At 41.7% G+C, this 17,605-nt stretch overlaps 3 protein-coding genes across 3 annotated transcripts; 1 reads left to right on the forward strand and 2 right to left on the reverse strand. All coding sequences in view use genetic code 11, as the record gives it.

Moving 5' to 3' along the window:
• Positions 1-2,832: 2,832 nt before the first annotated feature.
• Positions 2,833-4,453, reverse strand: EGR_00174 (hypothetical protein; the record flags this gene model as incomplete). The annotated part of the gene is made up of 5 exons (XM_024489423.1): positions 2,833-2,918; positions 3,188-3,365; positions 3,552-3,728; positions 4,227-4,316; positions 4,352-4,453. The coding sequence occupies 5 exons, from the start codon at positions 4,451-4,453 to the stop codon at positions 2,833-2,835; spliced, it is 633 nt and encodes a 210-aa protein (XP_024356101.1).
• Positions 4,454-5,247: 794 nt separating this feature from the next.
• On the forward strand, positions 5,248-12,367 carry EGR_00175 (DNA polymerase delta catalytic subunit; the record flags this gene model as incomplete). The annotated part of the gene is made up of 17 exons (XM_024489424.1): positions 5,248-5,312; positions 5,617-5,848; positions 5,939-6,209; positions 6,477-6,604; positions 6,670-6,767; positions 6,882-7,003; positions 7,411-7,577; positions 7,796-8,041; positions 8,245-8,523; positions 8,683-9,056; positions 9,352-9,613; positions 9,791-9,928; positions 10,209-10,381; positions 10,788-11,179; positions 11,355-11,474; positions 11,667-11,820; positions 12,271-12,367. The coding sequence occupies 17 exons, from the start codon at positions 5,248-5,250 to the stop codon at positions 12,365-12,367; spliced, it is 3,318 nt and encodes a 1,105-aa protein (XP_024356102.1).
• A 3,568-nt stretch (positions 12,368-15,935) lies between these two features.
• On the reverse strand, positions 15,936-16,926 carry EGR_00176 (26S proteasome non-ATPase regulatory subunit; the record flags this gene model as incomplete). The annotated part of the gene is made up of 7 exons (XM_024489425.1): positions 15,936-16,067; positions 16,104-16,215; positions 16,249-16,421; positions 16,456-16,549; positions 16,587-16,689; positions 16,724-16,796; positions 16,828-16,926. The coding sequence occupies 7 exons, from the start codon at positions 16,924-16,926 to the stop codon at positions 15,936-15,938; spliced, it is 786 nt and encodes a 261-aa protein (XP_024356103.1).
• Between the last annotated feature and the right edge of the window lie 679 nt (positions 16,927-17,605).

Here is a 17,605-nt window from a genome sequence, read left to right on the forward strand (position 1 = left end):
GTAACCAAAGTATTACAGTTGTTTTCCTATTCGTTTTTGCTCTTCAAATGGGCCACATCCTTTGAGAGATTTCTATGCCGTTTTTAATGTGCGAGTCGTTATGCGTTGTACGCTTGTTCAAATCTGCCTTTTTGCAATGGATTGTCATTTTGTATTAACCTCATGTTCGGGCAGACTTCATCCAACAACGAGGCCGATGTGACATCTGGTCCCGCCGACAGTTTCCACATTGTGTCAACCTAGCATGATGTCCTTTACTCAATCTTCTCGATCGAACAGTCTGTATCTCCAAGCTGAAGTGAGAAGGGACGGCAAATGCGACTTCAACTTTGTCTCTGGTACGGCTATATCAGCAGTAAACCCCGGGGCTGCTCCGCCCCGTTATCAGTATGTTGATGTAATACGATAGTGGTTTATCCCTCGGTTCTGGTGAGGCGCCACTTTTGTACTTTGAATTAGCCCCCTTGTACTTCGCTGGGTGGGCTGGCCTTTTGGGCCATGCCAATATCCCAGACACCTTCTCCGTGCTAAATATATATTCTGCCCGAGTATTGTGTCTTCTTTCGTCTTCGGGGAGTCCCAGGACGCTACATTAAAATTGTTTTACTGTCTAACAAGCCACGATTAGCAGCAGGAGGGACGTTGGTAGATGGGGCCGATTTCCCACGCAGCACTGGGAGTGTCCTAAATCTTGCAAATGACACTAAAGTCTCGGTAGCCTTCTCGTCACCGAGGATGTGTCAATGGTATTTAAGATTTTTTATTCGAAGCCGCAGCAATACCTACGTACAACCTCAGTGGGTTATGTCCTCGCCTTACTCATCGCCGCTAGTGAAAGGAAAGAGCTTTAGAAGTTACTGGTGGAGCATGAGAGTATAATCCCATGGCTGGATGCTGGGACGAACAAGCATCGTAAAACACACAATGGACACCGACGAGGATAAAATGATCGGGTGCACATCCTGACGCATACCGCATTTCTGCTGGATAGGTGAACGGTCTAGTCAATGAGATGCTGTAAGTTAAGGCCCTAAGGCTCTCCAAATCGCTATCAACCCTGCCGATTGCTTCAGTCAATAAAAAGGTGAAAGTCTCCGTCTGTGCGTCAATTACAGAAAGTCAAACTCAGTCATCGAGACTTTGCTACCTCGCGTAAACGACTCGTTAAGCTTCCTACACGAGTCAAGGCAATTTTGCATGAGGGATTCCCGATTTGAATGTTGGAAAGTGATGGAAGAACCACATAGGGGGGAAGAAGTTTTAATATTAACAAATAGGTTTTGTGAATCTCAGGCCATGCCTTTTGGATCCTGCAATGCAGCACCCGCTATTTAAGGCTTATGCACTTCTCTGACTGGACTGTTCTCTTAGTATTGTATCATATGCCCGAATCCCATGCTTGTCTTCGGTCGAGATACTCCGGAACAGAGTCTACGTTAGATTGCCTACAAGATCAGGCTTGTCACTAAGCTCTCGTTAGAGGGAGCGGTGGTTACTGAACCCGTAAGGTCCACGGGTGTGCACAGCGACTTAAAGGCGAGATGCGATGAATGCTTAACCTCGTGCGTAAACACCTGCGCCAGTCACACACCAGGTAAGCACAGTTTAGTCTAATAAAAGGGAGACCTAGTTCTTCTCTGGAAAGTTGTTCCACCTGTCGGGAAAGTGGCAACTTTTACCACCCTTAAAGCCATGATGTATTTCGAGTGACGAAGATCACCTCATTACCAAACAACTTAGTTCGCATCACACAAATCCGTGCACAACCAATCACAGTCCACCACAAAATGGGGCCTTATAAAGGTGCATCACCGGTTGGGTACGAAGGTGGCATCTGCATACTAAGAGGAAAAAAGCTCATTGAAAATAACGTGTAAGGAAGCAATTTCCAGAGGAAGGACCGGGGACGGGACTCAACATGACGAGAAGGTATGTAATGTACGTTTAGCTTAATATGCTTTTGGGTGGGAAGCGACCAGTGCACACCAACCTCGTGAGTGACATGATGCTGCCACATCCTAACGAGGAAACTGACGCTGACCCTTCGCAAAACATTATGCAAACTGTGCAAATACAAGATGCCTTCCTCTACTCAATCGTTTCTACCCAAGGGTCTGAAGCCGCTGGTAGGAGAAATAATGAAAATATTACCATTCGACCCGATGGTACTTGCACAATACATTTGAAAAGGATTTTACGAGAATAGAAGTCAGAAATACCGTTTTTGTGGTAAACATATCAAAATACCGAGCTGCATTCCTCACAATACAACTCAGCCCGCCCATGCCACAACCTGCGGTGATATCCGGAACAGGCAAAGGCAGTCAAATGCCCCTCGTTGGAGCCACTTATATCCAGAGTGCACTCTCGTTTGTGGGACATCATTAAAACACCGAACGTTATAGATGACCTTGTATAAAACCACCTTATCTCGAAAATGGATGCAAGCTCCTTGTCCATAGAAGGCAGGCCTCTCGAGTAGACACACTCCTCTCTGAGCCCCGCGGCCGCACCTACAGCTAACCTAGGAGTAAATACCCTGAACACAGATTGATTCAGATCACATCACTCCCTCTACAGACAAGAAACAACCAAACAGGGTGGAAAAAATTGGTACAGTTCATTTGAAGTGACTATCACGGCGAATGTTAACTAAAACACTAGTTTACCTATTCTAACGCCATCGAGTGATCAGAGCAAAAGTACTCTCTTAAGGGTAGAAGGCTGGAGTGGAAAATTTTTTTAAAGTTCAATACACAAGAGGAATAGTCAAAAGCATAAAAATATTGAGAGACGTTACTTGAGCCTCGGTTCTCCTCACCAGAACCTTAGCTATAAGTCGTTCGTCCACGCAATCATGGATTGGAGGGTCACTAGAATCGGCTTAAGTATTGTAGAATCCAGATAGCTCGAACCTTCTAAAAAGAATTACAGACCACCAACACGTTAGATATTTCTTTTACCTAAATATCGCTACTCCAATATTTATCAGCAAAAGTGAAAACATTAACAAAGCCTCTTCACAAGAGTCAATTTCGAGAAACAATTCAAAATCAAATGGTCAGGAATTATCAATAAATGAGAAGTAACAGCATTTGTGGCTGGAGAGTAAAGACTCCTTCATAATCTATGCGACAATTCTACGGAATAAACAAGCGATCGCCAAATCGAGCTTTGCCTTTCTCACCTTTTTGTTGACTAACGTACTCCTCCGCGATTTTGAGAACACTTTCGAGGGCGAGGCAGGCGACTGCGTAGTACTTTGACGAGAAGGAATTCAAAAGAAGTGGCCTGACTAAACATTGGATTTGAACCGGGTTCTCATTTAAATCACACTGGTAGGCAGTAAATGACATCACTCTTGCCTAAAATTGCCATCAGAACATCTCATGCGCGTACATTCCCAGTGCGGTAATAGTGCATCAATCGAAACGCTTGCCTTTTTAAGAAAAAATAGGAACTACAACTCAACTAGTTTACCCCTGGTTAAATTGCCCAAAGTAGCCTTAAGAAACAAATCTTATTTTGATAAAACAATCTGGGAAATTTACCAGTTGATCACCTGAACGTCTACCGAACAAACCCACCAAAGCGACAGAGTTTGGGAACTTGGCCTTAAATTTCAAGTGAAAGTCAATATCCTGCTTAGTTAAGGCTGTATTAAGGTCGTTGTGAGAATGATACCAGCCAACTACGCCAAGTTGGGCTCCAGTGGACCGACTGAAATCCTGCAATATGAAAACATTTTGTATGAACAAAGGTGATTTTGAAAAAGATCGCTAAGATGCATCAGTTTAAAATTCGTAGAGCATTCAAACAACCCTATTCTAGCAAGGGATGAATTAAGTCAGTAAACAACATACGCAAAAACAAAGCGGTTGTTTCACAACATGCGTCGGTGAAATGCTATTTCAAATATTAAGGCTTCTTCACAAAACTGGATATAATCTGATGTGCACCATAAAACCTATACCATGCGTTGAATACAGGCATATAGTCATAATATGAATAAGCACGGATACATCGACTGTTTATAAAGTTCTTATAGATACAAGCCTTTAAAGGATTATAATCAGTTCGCCATTAATGCATACCCCTTAAGAAAACGGAACAGCGGTAGAACTGTTCATAAAAGTGGCAGCTATCTTAAAGAGAACCAGCTTACAAACAATCTAGAGTCTTTGCAAAGAAACCAGCATAATAAACTGGAATATAAGAAACATTACCTGACATCTGGACTCAATCACCGAACAGTTTACATTCTGATTTGACGAAAGTGGGATTATGGTCACAACAAAAACGTCAGGCACTTTTAACTAAGGAAAATCAAAATGAGATGCAGTAATAGTACCGAACCAACGAGAATTCCCTTCATTTCATGCGTAATATCAAGAGCAAAGTGTAGCAATATCGCCTGGGATGTCGTCGGCGAGATCTTGACAGACGGTTCCATCTACATTAGACCATGAGCGGCTTGATCAAATCGACATGGAAATTTCGCATGCAACAGCCGTTACTTATTATTTAGCACCAAAAAAGAAAAACAGTTGGAACAATTCACTAAGCATTTGCTGTGCATGTAGCAAGGCAACCATGCGCAAATCCACCTAAATCATAAACATTAGGGCTTGTTAGTGCCAAAAAATATTGAAAAAATCATCTAGCTTTAGGTCAACTGATAAAAGAACCCAGAGCACGACCTCAAATCAGGAGTCGATCATTAAAGTGCCAGCTTGAGTAGCGCGCTTCCAAATATCAAAAGCGGGCTTTGCAGCAGAGGGTAAATAAAGCCTTTAATGACCTTCAAAACACAAAATACTTATAGAAGAGTGAAGGGCATTTGTTAGCTAAAACTTTGCATTGGAGGTGCAGACACAAGTATCACTTTAATAAACCACAGTAGCACTTTCGCCATTTCGTTGACTTTTAGGGTTTTTAAAAGAAGCGAAAGATTGTGTCTTTTGTTTATTGAAGCGCTGATCTTTGTTTCACCCGGTACAACTCAATTTAATGTACCTTCTTACCACCATGTGACGAATGACATTTGATGAGTTGGTACAACTAGGTTTTTACTGAAACAATTTACGCCAGCATGTAACTAGTCATTGTGAACATTTATAGGGTATCCGCACCGCTTCACTAGATTATCCTAATTAGTTAACTAGATGGAGATGCCGTATTTCCCATTGGTCTATTCGAATTCGTGGCGTGATTATGAAAAAAGTTTGTGAGTAGTCGTGCTATCTTATGAGTGCGTACTGTAAGTCGTTGAATTTCACCCATGCGCAGAGGTCTACAATGAAGCACAGCAGGTAATTCTTTTGCTTATGGGTTTTTTCGTGACAGGTGGCCTTCCCTTGAAATTCGATATTTCGTAGTAGACACGCAGAATTACTTGTGAATTCGCGGCGTCGTTGTCTTTCACAGATATTTATTTTGCTTGCTTCTTGTATTGGTGTTCGTTTGTTAACTTTTGTGTGACTACACACACTTTCCTGAATGATAATCGCATTCGTCACAAAGTTTACATTGCGATAACTAGGTTCCCACTTTCCTAAACATGCTCTCAAGTGTACTCAAACGTTTCAGATGTCCGATTAATGTTGTCCTTTTAAGACCTGGGAATGATGTCGATGAGGAGGTTGAGCCACCAACTTTTGAGGAGGAGCTCATGATTCTCGATGAGGCTGAAGCTGCTGATGAAGACATTCTTGTTGATGAAAGCGATGTTGTGACTGCCGACACCAAGATGACTTTTCCCAAAACTTGGTTAAGACCTCCAGTCCTGCCTATTGATGTGGCGAACGAGAAACTAGTTTTCCAACAGATGGATATTGACTTTTATAAGGTTATAGTAGTCTGGTTACATCTCATCGACATCCGTCATTTTCAGCCACATAAACTAATCCGCTTCAATGTATGTTTGGGTACACTTTAGGGTCAAAAGCTGTCGGCTATGCCCGGTCCTAATCACAGTCCAGTACCGATCATCCGCGTTTACGGAGTATCGGAGAAGGGGCACAGCGTTGTGGCTCATATTCACGGGTTTATGCCGTACTTTTATGTTTCTGCACCACAACACTTCATGGAGAAACATCTTATAGAATTCCGTAGGCAGTTGAACCTTGCTCTTCATCGGGAACTGAAGGGAAACCAATCAGAAGGTCTTAAAGATTTGGTCCTTAATGTAGAACTTGAGGAAAAGGAAAGTAAGCAACAGTTTCTTTAGACCAACCTATCTTACACGAATTACCTAATTTCTGTTTATCTTCGGTTAACTTTACCGAGCTCCTCAAATGTCTGTGTTGTTACTCGAAATTTGCCTTAGTGGATTTTACTTTAAGGCACTAGCGTAAGTAGCCTGAAGCCTAGGCATTAATGAACGCAGATTCGAAATACGTGTTGACTCTTGACATTTCAGCTTCAGATTGATGCCAGTTTTTTCGTCTAATGTTCGTGCATTTTAAACCCCTTAGGTATATTCGGTTTTCATGGTAACGCCAAGTCCAAATTCATCCGAATTGTGCTTGCTCTTCCTCGATTCATTGCCACTGCAAGGCGCCTCCTCGAAAATGGTTTTTCATTTGGTGTCTTTTCTGATTGTGTGAGTTTTCACTTTCGGAGCGCTTTCTCTCCTGTCTCCATTTGAAATGACTTGCTGTTCCCTAGTCTTACGCGCCTTTTGAGGCCAATGTCGACTTTGAAACGCGTTTCATGGTTGATATCAACATGACTGGATGCTCTTGGGTCGAGTTGCCTGCGGGCAGGTACCTCTTACGACAGAAAAGTCAGATTATATCACCTTCTAAAGTGCTGCCGAAAGAGACGAGCATTGCGCAGCCCACTGGTGGATTCCTCTCTTCTGTTACGGGACAGACCAGATGCCAATTGGAGGTCGATATTGCGTGGAATGATGTCACAGTTTACCCCACCGAGGGCGAATGGAACAAGATCGCGCCCATTAGGATTCTCAGTTTCGATATTGAATGTGCCGGTCGAAGAGGTGATAGTTAGATCTAATTGGCTCTTCAAATTAGTAGGCCTCAGTTAAATCACTAATTTCCGAAGGTTTTTTCCCAACAGTTATAGCAGTTCATATTTCACCAGGGTTTTCTGTTCATCGAATAATCACATTATTACTGAACTCGATCCGTTTGCCCATGTTGATAATTCCTGACAACACTATTGCCTCCATCTTATGACTTTTGCTTTTTGTATCTATGTAATGCAAAAATTCTCTATGAATCTACTAGCTGAGGGAAATGTGTAACCTTATGTGTTTGTATCTTTACTACCCCTAACATCTCAATAATTTGTTTCCCATAAATCAGGCATACGAAGGCGATATATGTGGTGCGACGGTTTTTTCCGCTTATCACGTTGTTGGTAATGCGTTGTTTTTCCGTTTAGGTGTTTTTCCAGTCCCAGAGCATGATGCTGTTATTCAGATAGCCAATATGGTCATCAGATACGGTGATTCAAAGCCTTTTATTCGAAATGTTTTTACGCTTAATACCTGCGCTCCCATCGTTGGCTCACGTGTCATCTGCTTTGCAACGGAAGCTGAAATGCTTTCTGTAAACAAGCTTATTTAGGTTTCGCTATTTCAACCCTTCAATGCTTTGCTATTTTTTAAGCGTTTGCTTTTGCCGTAACATTAGGTTTTATGCCTAACTGCCTGAAGCATAGCATAACATGCAAATTTCCTGGTTAGTGCCCCTCAAATTAAGGTGACAACTATCCAATGGTTATTTTTCACAATGGATCCTATCGCTTCTTTGCTTTTTTTGTACAGAGATGGGCTCACTTCGTTCGAGAAGTTGATCCAGACATGATTACGGGATACAATATGCAGAATTTTGACCTCCCCTATCTAGTGAATCGATGCAATCATCTGAAAGTGAGTTCATTTCCTTTCTTGGGACGTGTGCTCGGGTCCAAGTCCGTTGTGCGTGAAAGCCTAATCCATTCGAAACAGATGGGCAGGCGGGAAAACAAGTACGTGTCTATTGATGGGCGCATTCAATTTGATCTATTACAGGTATGAAAATGTGAATGTTGTGCGTCGCTGGTTTAAATTCAGAAGTTCTTCATTATTGAAAAAATAACCCAGACAATACTATGCAAGTACTTTTGTGGCTTTGAATCACCATGACCCCGAGTTTGTTGCTTGTTCTGCCGTAAAGAGTACTAAGAGTTGAGTTTGGCTTTAATATTTAGTGAACATTCGATTTTTCTCTTTAGGTATTATTAAGAGATTACAAATTGCGAAGTTATACTCTGAACGCAGTTAGTTATCACTTCCTAAAAAAGCAAAAGGAAGATGTGCATCACAGCATTATTAATGATCTTCAAAACGGAAATGACCAAACACGCCGACGTTTGGCCGTATACTGCCTGAAAGACGCCTACCTACCTCTGCTCCTGTTGGATAAACTGATGTCTGTTGCGAATAGTGTTGAGATGGCTCGAGTTACTGGTGTTCCTATCGCCTATCTGTTGAAGCGAGGCCAACAAGTTAAGGTATAGTTATTTGCTGCTCCATACAGTCTGAATACTAAGCGGAATTATCATTCCGTTCATCAAAACGACACTTCACAATGTTAGTGATAGCCCATGTCTCATTGTATTGGCCTTCATCTCCATAATGTTTACTTCACGTCCGCTTTGTCAACTCTGCAGGTGATTTCTCAACTCTTGCGAAAAGCGAGGGAGCACGGTCTCCTCTTGCCAACCCAGAGACCAGATCAGGGTGACGAGTATGTGGGTGGGACTGTTATCGAACCTCGACGCGGCTTCTACAATGAGCCCATTGCGACCCTAGATTTCTCCAGCCTATATCCGAGCATTATGGTTGCCCACAACTTGTGCTACACGACATTCTTAAGGCCGGAGGATATTTCTGCTTCAGGAGGAATAGGCGGTCTTTTGGCCAATTATAATCTTGGTCCAGATGACTATATAAGAACACCTACAGGGGCGTACTTTGTCAAAAAACATATTCGCAAGGGACTCTTGCCATGTGTTCTTGAACAACTGCTGGAAGCTAGGATGAAGTGAGTCAGCAACATCATTTTTGCTGCTTTAATTAAAGTCCTCGAAGGCAACTTAAATACAGTTGAGGTGTGTTAGTATCTAAAAAACTTGCATCAAGGTTTACACCTTTTATCACTAAAATTGAACATGATGTTATTGTTCTATCCTAGACCAGTTCATGGAATCGAGGTATTTTAGTTTCAAACTCTCCATTTCTCTCAAGTCTAGGCTCTCAATACTGTTAGTCGTTGGGTTGATCTGTTGCTTAGTCAATAAGCCTCCTGGAATAACGAGTTATTTAGCCTTCTTACTGAGGAGTCGACTTTTCTATAGAGCCAAACGTGAAATGGCTGCAGAAACGGACCAATTCAGGCGGCGAGTTCTTGATGGTCGTCAGCTAGCGCTCAAAGTGAGCGCCAACTCTGTCTACGGTTTTACAGGTGCTCATGTTGGGAAACTGCCCTGTCTCGAGATCTCCAGCTCCATTTCGGGTTTTGGTCGGGAAATGATTGAAGAAACTAAACGTTTACTAGAAGAAAAATTTACTACCGGAAATGGCTATAAAAGTGATGCAAAGGTGCACATCTTTCCATGCGTTAAATATTTTGCCTTTTATTATTATTATTAGCCCTATGCGATTTATTTGTTTGGGTTCGTTTTACTAGCTTGAGGCCTCTCGACTCAATGGAAGTTCGCTAGCTTTGTCTATTTTGATGAACCATTTAATGTACTTTTTCTCTACGGACTTGTTCAGGTAATATACGGCGATACGGATTCCGTTATGTGCAAGTTCGGGGTTTCAACCGTCGAGGAAGCCATGCAGTTGGGCCGTGAAGGCGCTGAGTACATATCTGGCAAATTTTTGAATCCCATCAAGCTGGAATTTGAAAAGGTGGGTTTGAGCATTTATTTTTTTGTCAAGCAAATTCGTTAATTTACATAAGTACACTGCTTTTTACGTATGTTCCACCAGTTCACATGTTCCAATTTCACAAAATAGATACAGCTTAGGGATGGGTATTTTTTAAAATGACTCCTTTGTTGTTGTAAGAGTAGGTGAGGCCCATACATCTATTTGGATGTTCTCAAGTGGCTTGGTAGTCTTTTATCTTTCTAGCTGATAAAATCTGGGCAGAATGTGTTGAAATTTGTGCACTTCCAATCCATTTTAGGTTTACTTCCCTTACTTGCTTATAAACAAGAAGCGGTATGCGGGTCTCTATTTTACGAAACCGGATAAGTACGACAAGATGGATTGCAAAGGTATTGAAACGGTCAGACGAGACAACAGTCCCCTCGTGGCTAATCTCGTGAACGCTTGTCTCGAGCGCATCCTCATTGACAGGTGGGATTCTCGTGCCTATATCGTGATCCTATTGTATTTGAATTTACCAAGTCCCACGCCCATTGTCGATCACCATTGTTGAAAGAGCTAAATTATCAAACTGTGGGAATCCGGATTATTTATTTGAAAGTAAACTTGGTCATAGGGTTTATGCGTGCCTAAGCAAAAATTGACTTTGGGAAATGCAACATCTGTTTTGTGTTTCCTTGTCCGAGTTACCAAAGGTAAACGTGAATATTGGATGCGGTAAGTTTCCAAGTAAGTATTATAGTCATTTGGGTTAATCATGCTTTACGTTACCAAGTCAAATCGTGGGCTTCTAAGCATTCACCTGTGATGACTTTCTCTCTTTATGGGAGCAGAAGGAATTACCTTGGATCTTCATTGGACTGTGTACGTCTTCCAGGGACCCCTCAGCTGCAGTGAGCTACGCCCAGCGCACGATTTCGGATCTGCTCTGTAACCGGATTGATATCGCCCAATTAGTGATAAGCAAAGAGCTGACGAAAACCGACGAGGAGTACACCGGTAAACAAGCCCACGTGGAACTGGCTAATAAGATTCGTAAGCGCGATCCCGGCTCAGCCCCGCAGCTGGGCGACCGGGTGCCTTACGTCATTACCTCTGTGGGCAGCAAGAACACCGCCGCCTACGCCAAGGCCGAGGATCCACTCTACGTGCTGCAGCACAACATCCCCATCGATGCTAAATACTACCTCGAGAATCAGCTGGCGAATCCCCTCATGCGCATCTTCGAGCCAATTCTCGGCGAGGCCAAAGCCAAGTCGGCGCTATTGAGTCAGTTTTTACGCCACTCCTTTTTCCTGCCCATAGTTGTGCCCATTTAATATATATTGTTATTTCTTCATTCATTTGGATCCTGATAACAAAGTGAGATTGATTTCGGCCACTTAAAGTAACTGTGTGGCATTGTAGGCTGTTTTCAAATTTCAATCTCTGTATTATATTTTAGCCGGAGAGCATACACTAGTGAAGTCGGTTGTTCATTCAAAAGTCGGCCAGTTGTCCGCATTCACGCAAAAGCGTGTATCGTGCGTTGGGTGCAGGTCCCTTCTTCCTAAGGATCGTGAAAGTAAGCTGTGTTAGCAATCCATGTTGATGGTAGAAAAGTCTTGTATAACCAGCATTATAGTACTTACACGGTTTCGACAAGATATATTTCATCCATTAGTTGCCGTCTGTTTAGTGCGAATTTCCTTACACCTTGCGAAATTTGAACAGTTTTTAACAGATAGGTGTACTAATTGCACAATTTTACACTTAGCTGAGGCGCTGTGCACATACTGCCAGCCACGGGCCTCCGAGATTTACCAGAAAGAGACGGAGCGACTGCGCTCATTGGAGGCTCGCTACGCTCGTCTTTGGACCGAGTGTCAGCGCTGTCAAGGCAGCATCCACGAGCAGGTCATCTGCGCTAGGTCAGTCGGTGTTTGTTCTCTAGTTCCTAATACGATTTGAAGAAATGTTCCGTCAGATTTTGGGTCGTTTTTGTTTTTATAACCTATTTCAACATGAATGTTGCGGAACGGATATCACAGTAGTATGCCACTACTTTCCCCTTTATCCTTTGCATCTTCGTCACAATAAATCATCAGAATACTCTCGCTAATTTGTGGTGCTAATTAATTTCCTTTCGTACCTCAATGCGCACGGTTAATTGTTTCCTACGTCATCTTTTAAAAGCGCTTAGGCCATTGTAGTCTAAACAGCCTCTTGCGTCCATTCATTTCCTTTAAAGCACCTATCGTGCATTCTACATTAGCTTACTTTTATGGACCAATGAGTATGAGAATTGATATTGGTCTCTGGTTTTATTTAGTCAGAATCCGTTAACTCTGAATGTTAATGTGCACTGTTTTATACTTTAGCCGTGATTGTCCAATCTTTTATATGAGAACAAAGGCACAAACTGACCTTGATGAACATGTTAACATTATAAAGCGATTTGGAGAACCTTCTTGGTAGCTGGACGGAGATCCCATTATTTTTTCAATCAATTTCTTTACAATATATCGAAGTTTAATAAGTGATATTGAATTCCTCATTTGCATTGCGGGAGCTCATGGGTAAGTTGAACAAGGCTTGATATTTTGCAGCAGACATAAGATGACTGAGATGAGCCTATTTCATTCAACAACACTGTTATGCTACGCAGTTTTTGGAGGCCGCGAAGCTTGTACCTTGTTGTCAATGGGTAGGATGTGATACACAGACGGAGCATCGTTTGCCAACGGGGCAAGGTGAGAGGTATAGCCAGTAGCTGCTCATCGAAACAGTTTGAAGGTAACAGTTTTGTGAGACGGCAAAGTCCCAAGGCTGATCTCGACCTTACGCAGCGGGTGGGTTGTGGGTCCCGTTTACTTGGGGTCGGGGTAGCCTGTTTCATTTTCGCTGCGCCTACCCTTCAGAGACACCATATTTCGTAAATTAACAATGGGAAAAGTGTAATTATGGCCTGGAGGTATTTCTTTTGTCGAGTGGTTTCTTGTTTAAAGAGCGCGAAACGATAACTCATTTTTCCTACATTCCTTCGTGGACTGCTTTTAACGTCCCACATCCTGTTCCATGTACAATTCGGTTGCTACCCTGATTTATCCCCCAAAAATTTAGAGCAAAACCTAATTTGTTTATGATTCGTGTGGGAATAAACGACGAACTTGATCATTAACATATGTGCGAAATATCCAATAGTTGTTACCATCTTTATAAATAAGTGGGCATCGCTTTACGTTACGTGAATTTCAAACATTTTGCAAATTAATGCGCGGGATTTAGTTTTTCCTTTACAAAACCGAACTGGGAAGCTGAATCGAAAACATTTATTGTTGAAAAATACGACGTATTAAATGGATTACAAACCAGCACGCTTAACTAGGTCGAAATAAAGGCATGTACGGAAAAGGGGAGCAGCATAAGTTAATCGGATGATCTACCCTTTACCCAATGAATCAGTGGCTCGAAGAATATTGCGTAATGACCTTGGGGTACCTAAAGCATTAATACCACTCATGTTGGACTAGAGCATTTACAAGGCGTAATAAGTCTGGTTACCAGTTTGATTGTTTATTTTCTACTCTTAATTTCAAGCGATCCTATTGGCCAAATATTCGTTTCCACCAAATATCGTAAAATAGAAATGCAAAAGTGGATCTCACTTTTTTTGAAAGGAATTCCCAGATTTATCTCACGGAAGTGAAGGAGGTATATTTTTTCATGTTGGCACTAGAAAAATTAGGTTAAATGCTTTTTATCGCATTAGACTTCAGACGGAATTTCTAGGTTTAAATGATGCGGCATCATAGCCTATTGTACCAAATGGTAACGGTACCTCAACTCCTTGTACCCTGTAATTGCCCTCGTTCTAGTTATCTTAGAGAACAGACTTTGATGTAGAATGGAAAACTTTATATTGTTTACGTCACTGAGGATTCTAATGTGGGACGAGAAATAGTAGATCCGCATACTGAGTTTTGAGGAATCTCCAGCCGAAAGGGCTAATACTCAAGTTAATCTTTACCTGAGTTAAGATGAGGACGGGTATGGCCAATTTAAGCCCCACATTTATAGGGTAGCGGATACTTTTGGAGTTTTGCATGAAGCTATCATGGAGGCACAATCGTTACATTCTACGCGCACACCCGCTTGGATGATCGTGTTGTAATCGGCCTTCCCTAACAGTCCTAATTTTTCATCTAAGATTCCAGATTCTTTGTGAAAAAATCGATACATGGGTCGTAGCTGTGGGTAGGACGAAGAGTTCTCTCTAGGCAGGCTAGAGACATAGATGTTCGGAGAGATGCACACGAGAACGCTTCGTCAGTGTTTGAATTGCTCCCAGCAATTAGGTGTACAACATCGCAAGCCCGAATGATGTTGAGTTATCGTGCTAAATCGTTCGGTTGTGCCTATATGAATATATTACATCTTATAGCCATTCCGGCTATTCATTCGTCAGCTGACAAGGAACACAAGTAAAGAATAGTTTAACGACGGGACGTGTCGGTCCTCCTAATCACCCAAGTAAAACGACCAGTAGATGTAGGCGCGGCTTTTCAAGAGTAGTACACCTCAGAGACGACAGTGTGTAAACGGCAACATGGAAAAGCCTATTCTTAATTTATGAACGAGATTGAGGACCGACAAAGAGGACGAAATTTCATGCGTTTGAATGGAGGTGGACAGGATGTTTCATGTCCTGATTGGATTCATTGAAGCCTGTGGTACAACGGATGATAAAGATGGATAATGGCGGGTCGCAAACATTAATTGCAAACGTACAAATAAACTGCCTCACAATTGTTAAATGGCATTTTACGTAGTCAGTATCGTCAGCGAGCACATTGGAGCACTTTGAATGATAGTGATATCAGGAGTTATTCAACACATCGTAGCATTTAACCCAATGACTGACTCTGCATTTCATTTATTTCATTCTAAAACAACCTATAATTGCAGGATCCGCGCGGAATAGACAAATCGAAAAGAAATGCATTCCCTCAGACCCTCGGTGATTTCGCACGGACCTCAATCCCAACTGGTACCATTGCAGGTAACTAAGACCATTCTGTTACCCTGCCAATGTCATCAATGAGTACAAGACAGAATGGCAAAGGCTGCTCCAAAAACCATCTTGAAAAACCAACGTCTCCCAAGTTTAACCTTTTTAAAGTCTAACAGACACTTGTGAACAATTGAAAAGATTCAAGACACGAGCGTTTAAAATCGCAATCTGTAACAAACGCGCCGAAGTCCGCTCGACTCTGTTCATCAATGGGAACAAAATAGACATTGAGCCTCAAAGGTTAAGATTCTGCAGCAGCCAAGCGCGAGAAACCTTATTGCACTTCCAATCAGGAATATGTGGACCAGGTTAGCGATGTACTAAATCGGAACAGCCTACACAAAACAAGAGCAAGTCCAAGTAAATGTCGGCCGCGACAAGATTTCTACCCAAAAAGGGGTTTTACTTGGAATTTATCGTGTTTCAGATGTCACCGAGGTCAACAGTTGTAAATGATCAAACATTTCAGGCCCAATGCGTTAATCACAACACCCGAAGAGGGCAAGAAGTGTGGACCATCACTGGAACATTGGAACCAGGGCAGCTGTGAGTTCGCACAAGACTGAGTACACGAATCCTTAGGGTTCAAAAACCATTCACTTTGTGGAAGGATAATCATGAGGCAATCAAAATACAGGTTGCTTTGTCATTATTGTCCACCACACAAAATTGCAATGCTTAAAAATATCGTTGACTTTATTCAGGGAAACTGGAGTCACATGTGAAGCAACAAAGAACGCATACCCTATTCAGCTCATAACAAAAACAGTTTACAAAACTAGAACGTACTGTTTTTGTAAAAAAAAAGCATGACATATTAGTAGTCATAATAATACTGAAAAACAGCTATCCACCGGAAATAAACACCCGAGTTGTACAGACATCATAGTCATTACTTGCAGGTAATCTATTGTGTCCTGAAAGCAGACTCAATTAACGTAATAAAGTGACAAATCAACAAAGTGCACAAAACTATATTATTTGTTCTAATTCGTGAGTATAATAAAGAAGAATTTTCGCCAGGTCAGTAGCAGGTAGTGCATTTTCAGTCTGCTTATTAGGCTTCGCGAACACATACTTGCCGTTAACCTGAGTCCACTGACGCTAAAATGCACTAATATAACAGTCACCAGATGGTACCTGTTTCGCATAGATCTTCATTTGTTCTGGTTTGGTAAAAAATAGCGCCTTAGTTGCTTCTTCAACGGAGAGCTCTTCGTAGGCAACTTCAATGCACGAAGCTACTTCATCTCTTTAATACCGTAAAGTAACATCAATTACGTACCTAGTAGCATCTAGGAGGATGTCAATGAAGTAGTTGTAACGTTCCGATGGAACATTTCCTTTAGAGAGGAACACTTTATGAAAACTACCCTCCATCAAGTATTGCTCCATTGAAAGTGGGTGCTTGATGTAGGCATTTGCATTAATTTCTTCTGATGATAAACGCTCAACTTCCTAACACAACTAATTAGGCGAAAGGAGTAATTACTGTGTGGAACTCAGCCAATCTTCCTTGTGCGAGTAGGCGTAGCAGATTCAACCCAAACAATTCATATTTGTAAGGAGAACCAGGCAAATTGACTCTGGACATTGACGAGTGATTACAAACCAATAACGTACTTGTAATCACAGTAGTAACATTTCAATTGTGACATATAACGTTCGAAGGCAGCCATATCACGTTTCTCGAGAGATAAAATAGCGCCAATCTCCAGGGTATCACCTTCAAACAACATTAATTCTAGGAAACAGCTCACGTGCAATGAGAAGCTCCCTTTTAGAGGCGAATGTTTCACGATTTGGCATATAACAAAAACGCGTCAAGTCAAGCTTAAAAAGTATTAAACTAGGGAAGAAGTACCGTCAACTTTTCCAGTTTTTCTTGGCAAGCAGTTAAATCATGGTTCTTCTTGTTCCATTCTTGGGAAAGACATTGAAACTTGCGCACAAGATCTTCCATCACTCATACACTAAGCACAGACAATCGACACAACGGTCAAGGTCAAGAGGGTTATTTGCCTAATTATTTCACGAATTTATACCTTAATATTACATAAACACTAAGGCACAAGGTAATTTATAGGTGATGTGGCTAAATCATTCACCAAGACAATAATTTTAAAGGGCCTGTCAGCTCTGATAATGCAAAATGTGAATGACTAGGAAATCAAGTACCTAGCATTTGATTGTACGCATCGATTACCCAAATTACCTATGGCAATTTTGTTAGTTCTCCCCATATTCTATAATTTAAAGCCCTTAAGTTAAAAGAAATGATTATGTGTGACGTAACTCACTTTTGATACTACTATTACGCAGATGGTAAGTTCTAGAGGGGATTTGAGAAACATGTCACCTTTAAAGTTTGATAGTGTATTCGCAACTAAATGTCCCTAAAGCATGCGCTTGGTATCTAAACTTTAATATGAACAAACATGCTGCACTGTAACCCCTAAGACGGGCATTGTTATGACTAATGGTATTCTGCTAACCTAATCGAATGCTACGCAAACAATTTTCGCATTTACCATCCAATAATTTTCTACCATTTTCAAGGCAGTTTTTTCATTCTCCGTCCTAATTATTTATGGAACTCCGAGTCTTCCCTAAGGCATTTGGAAGGTAGGGTAGTATTGCCT

The sequence above is a fragment of the Echinococcus granulosus genome (assembly GCF_000524195.1).
Source record: "Echinococcus granulosus chromosome Unknown EG_S00001, whole genome shotgun sequence".
In the NCBI taxonomy this organism is placed as follows: domain Eukaryota; kingdom Metazoa; phylum Platyhelminthes; class Cestoda; order Cyclophyllidea; family Taeniidae; genus Echinococcus; species Echinococcus granulosus.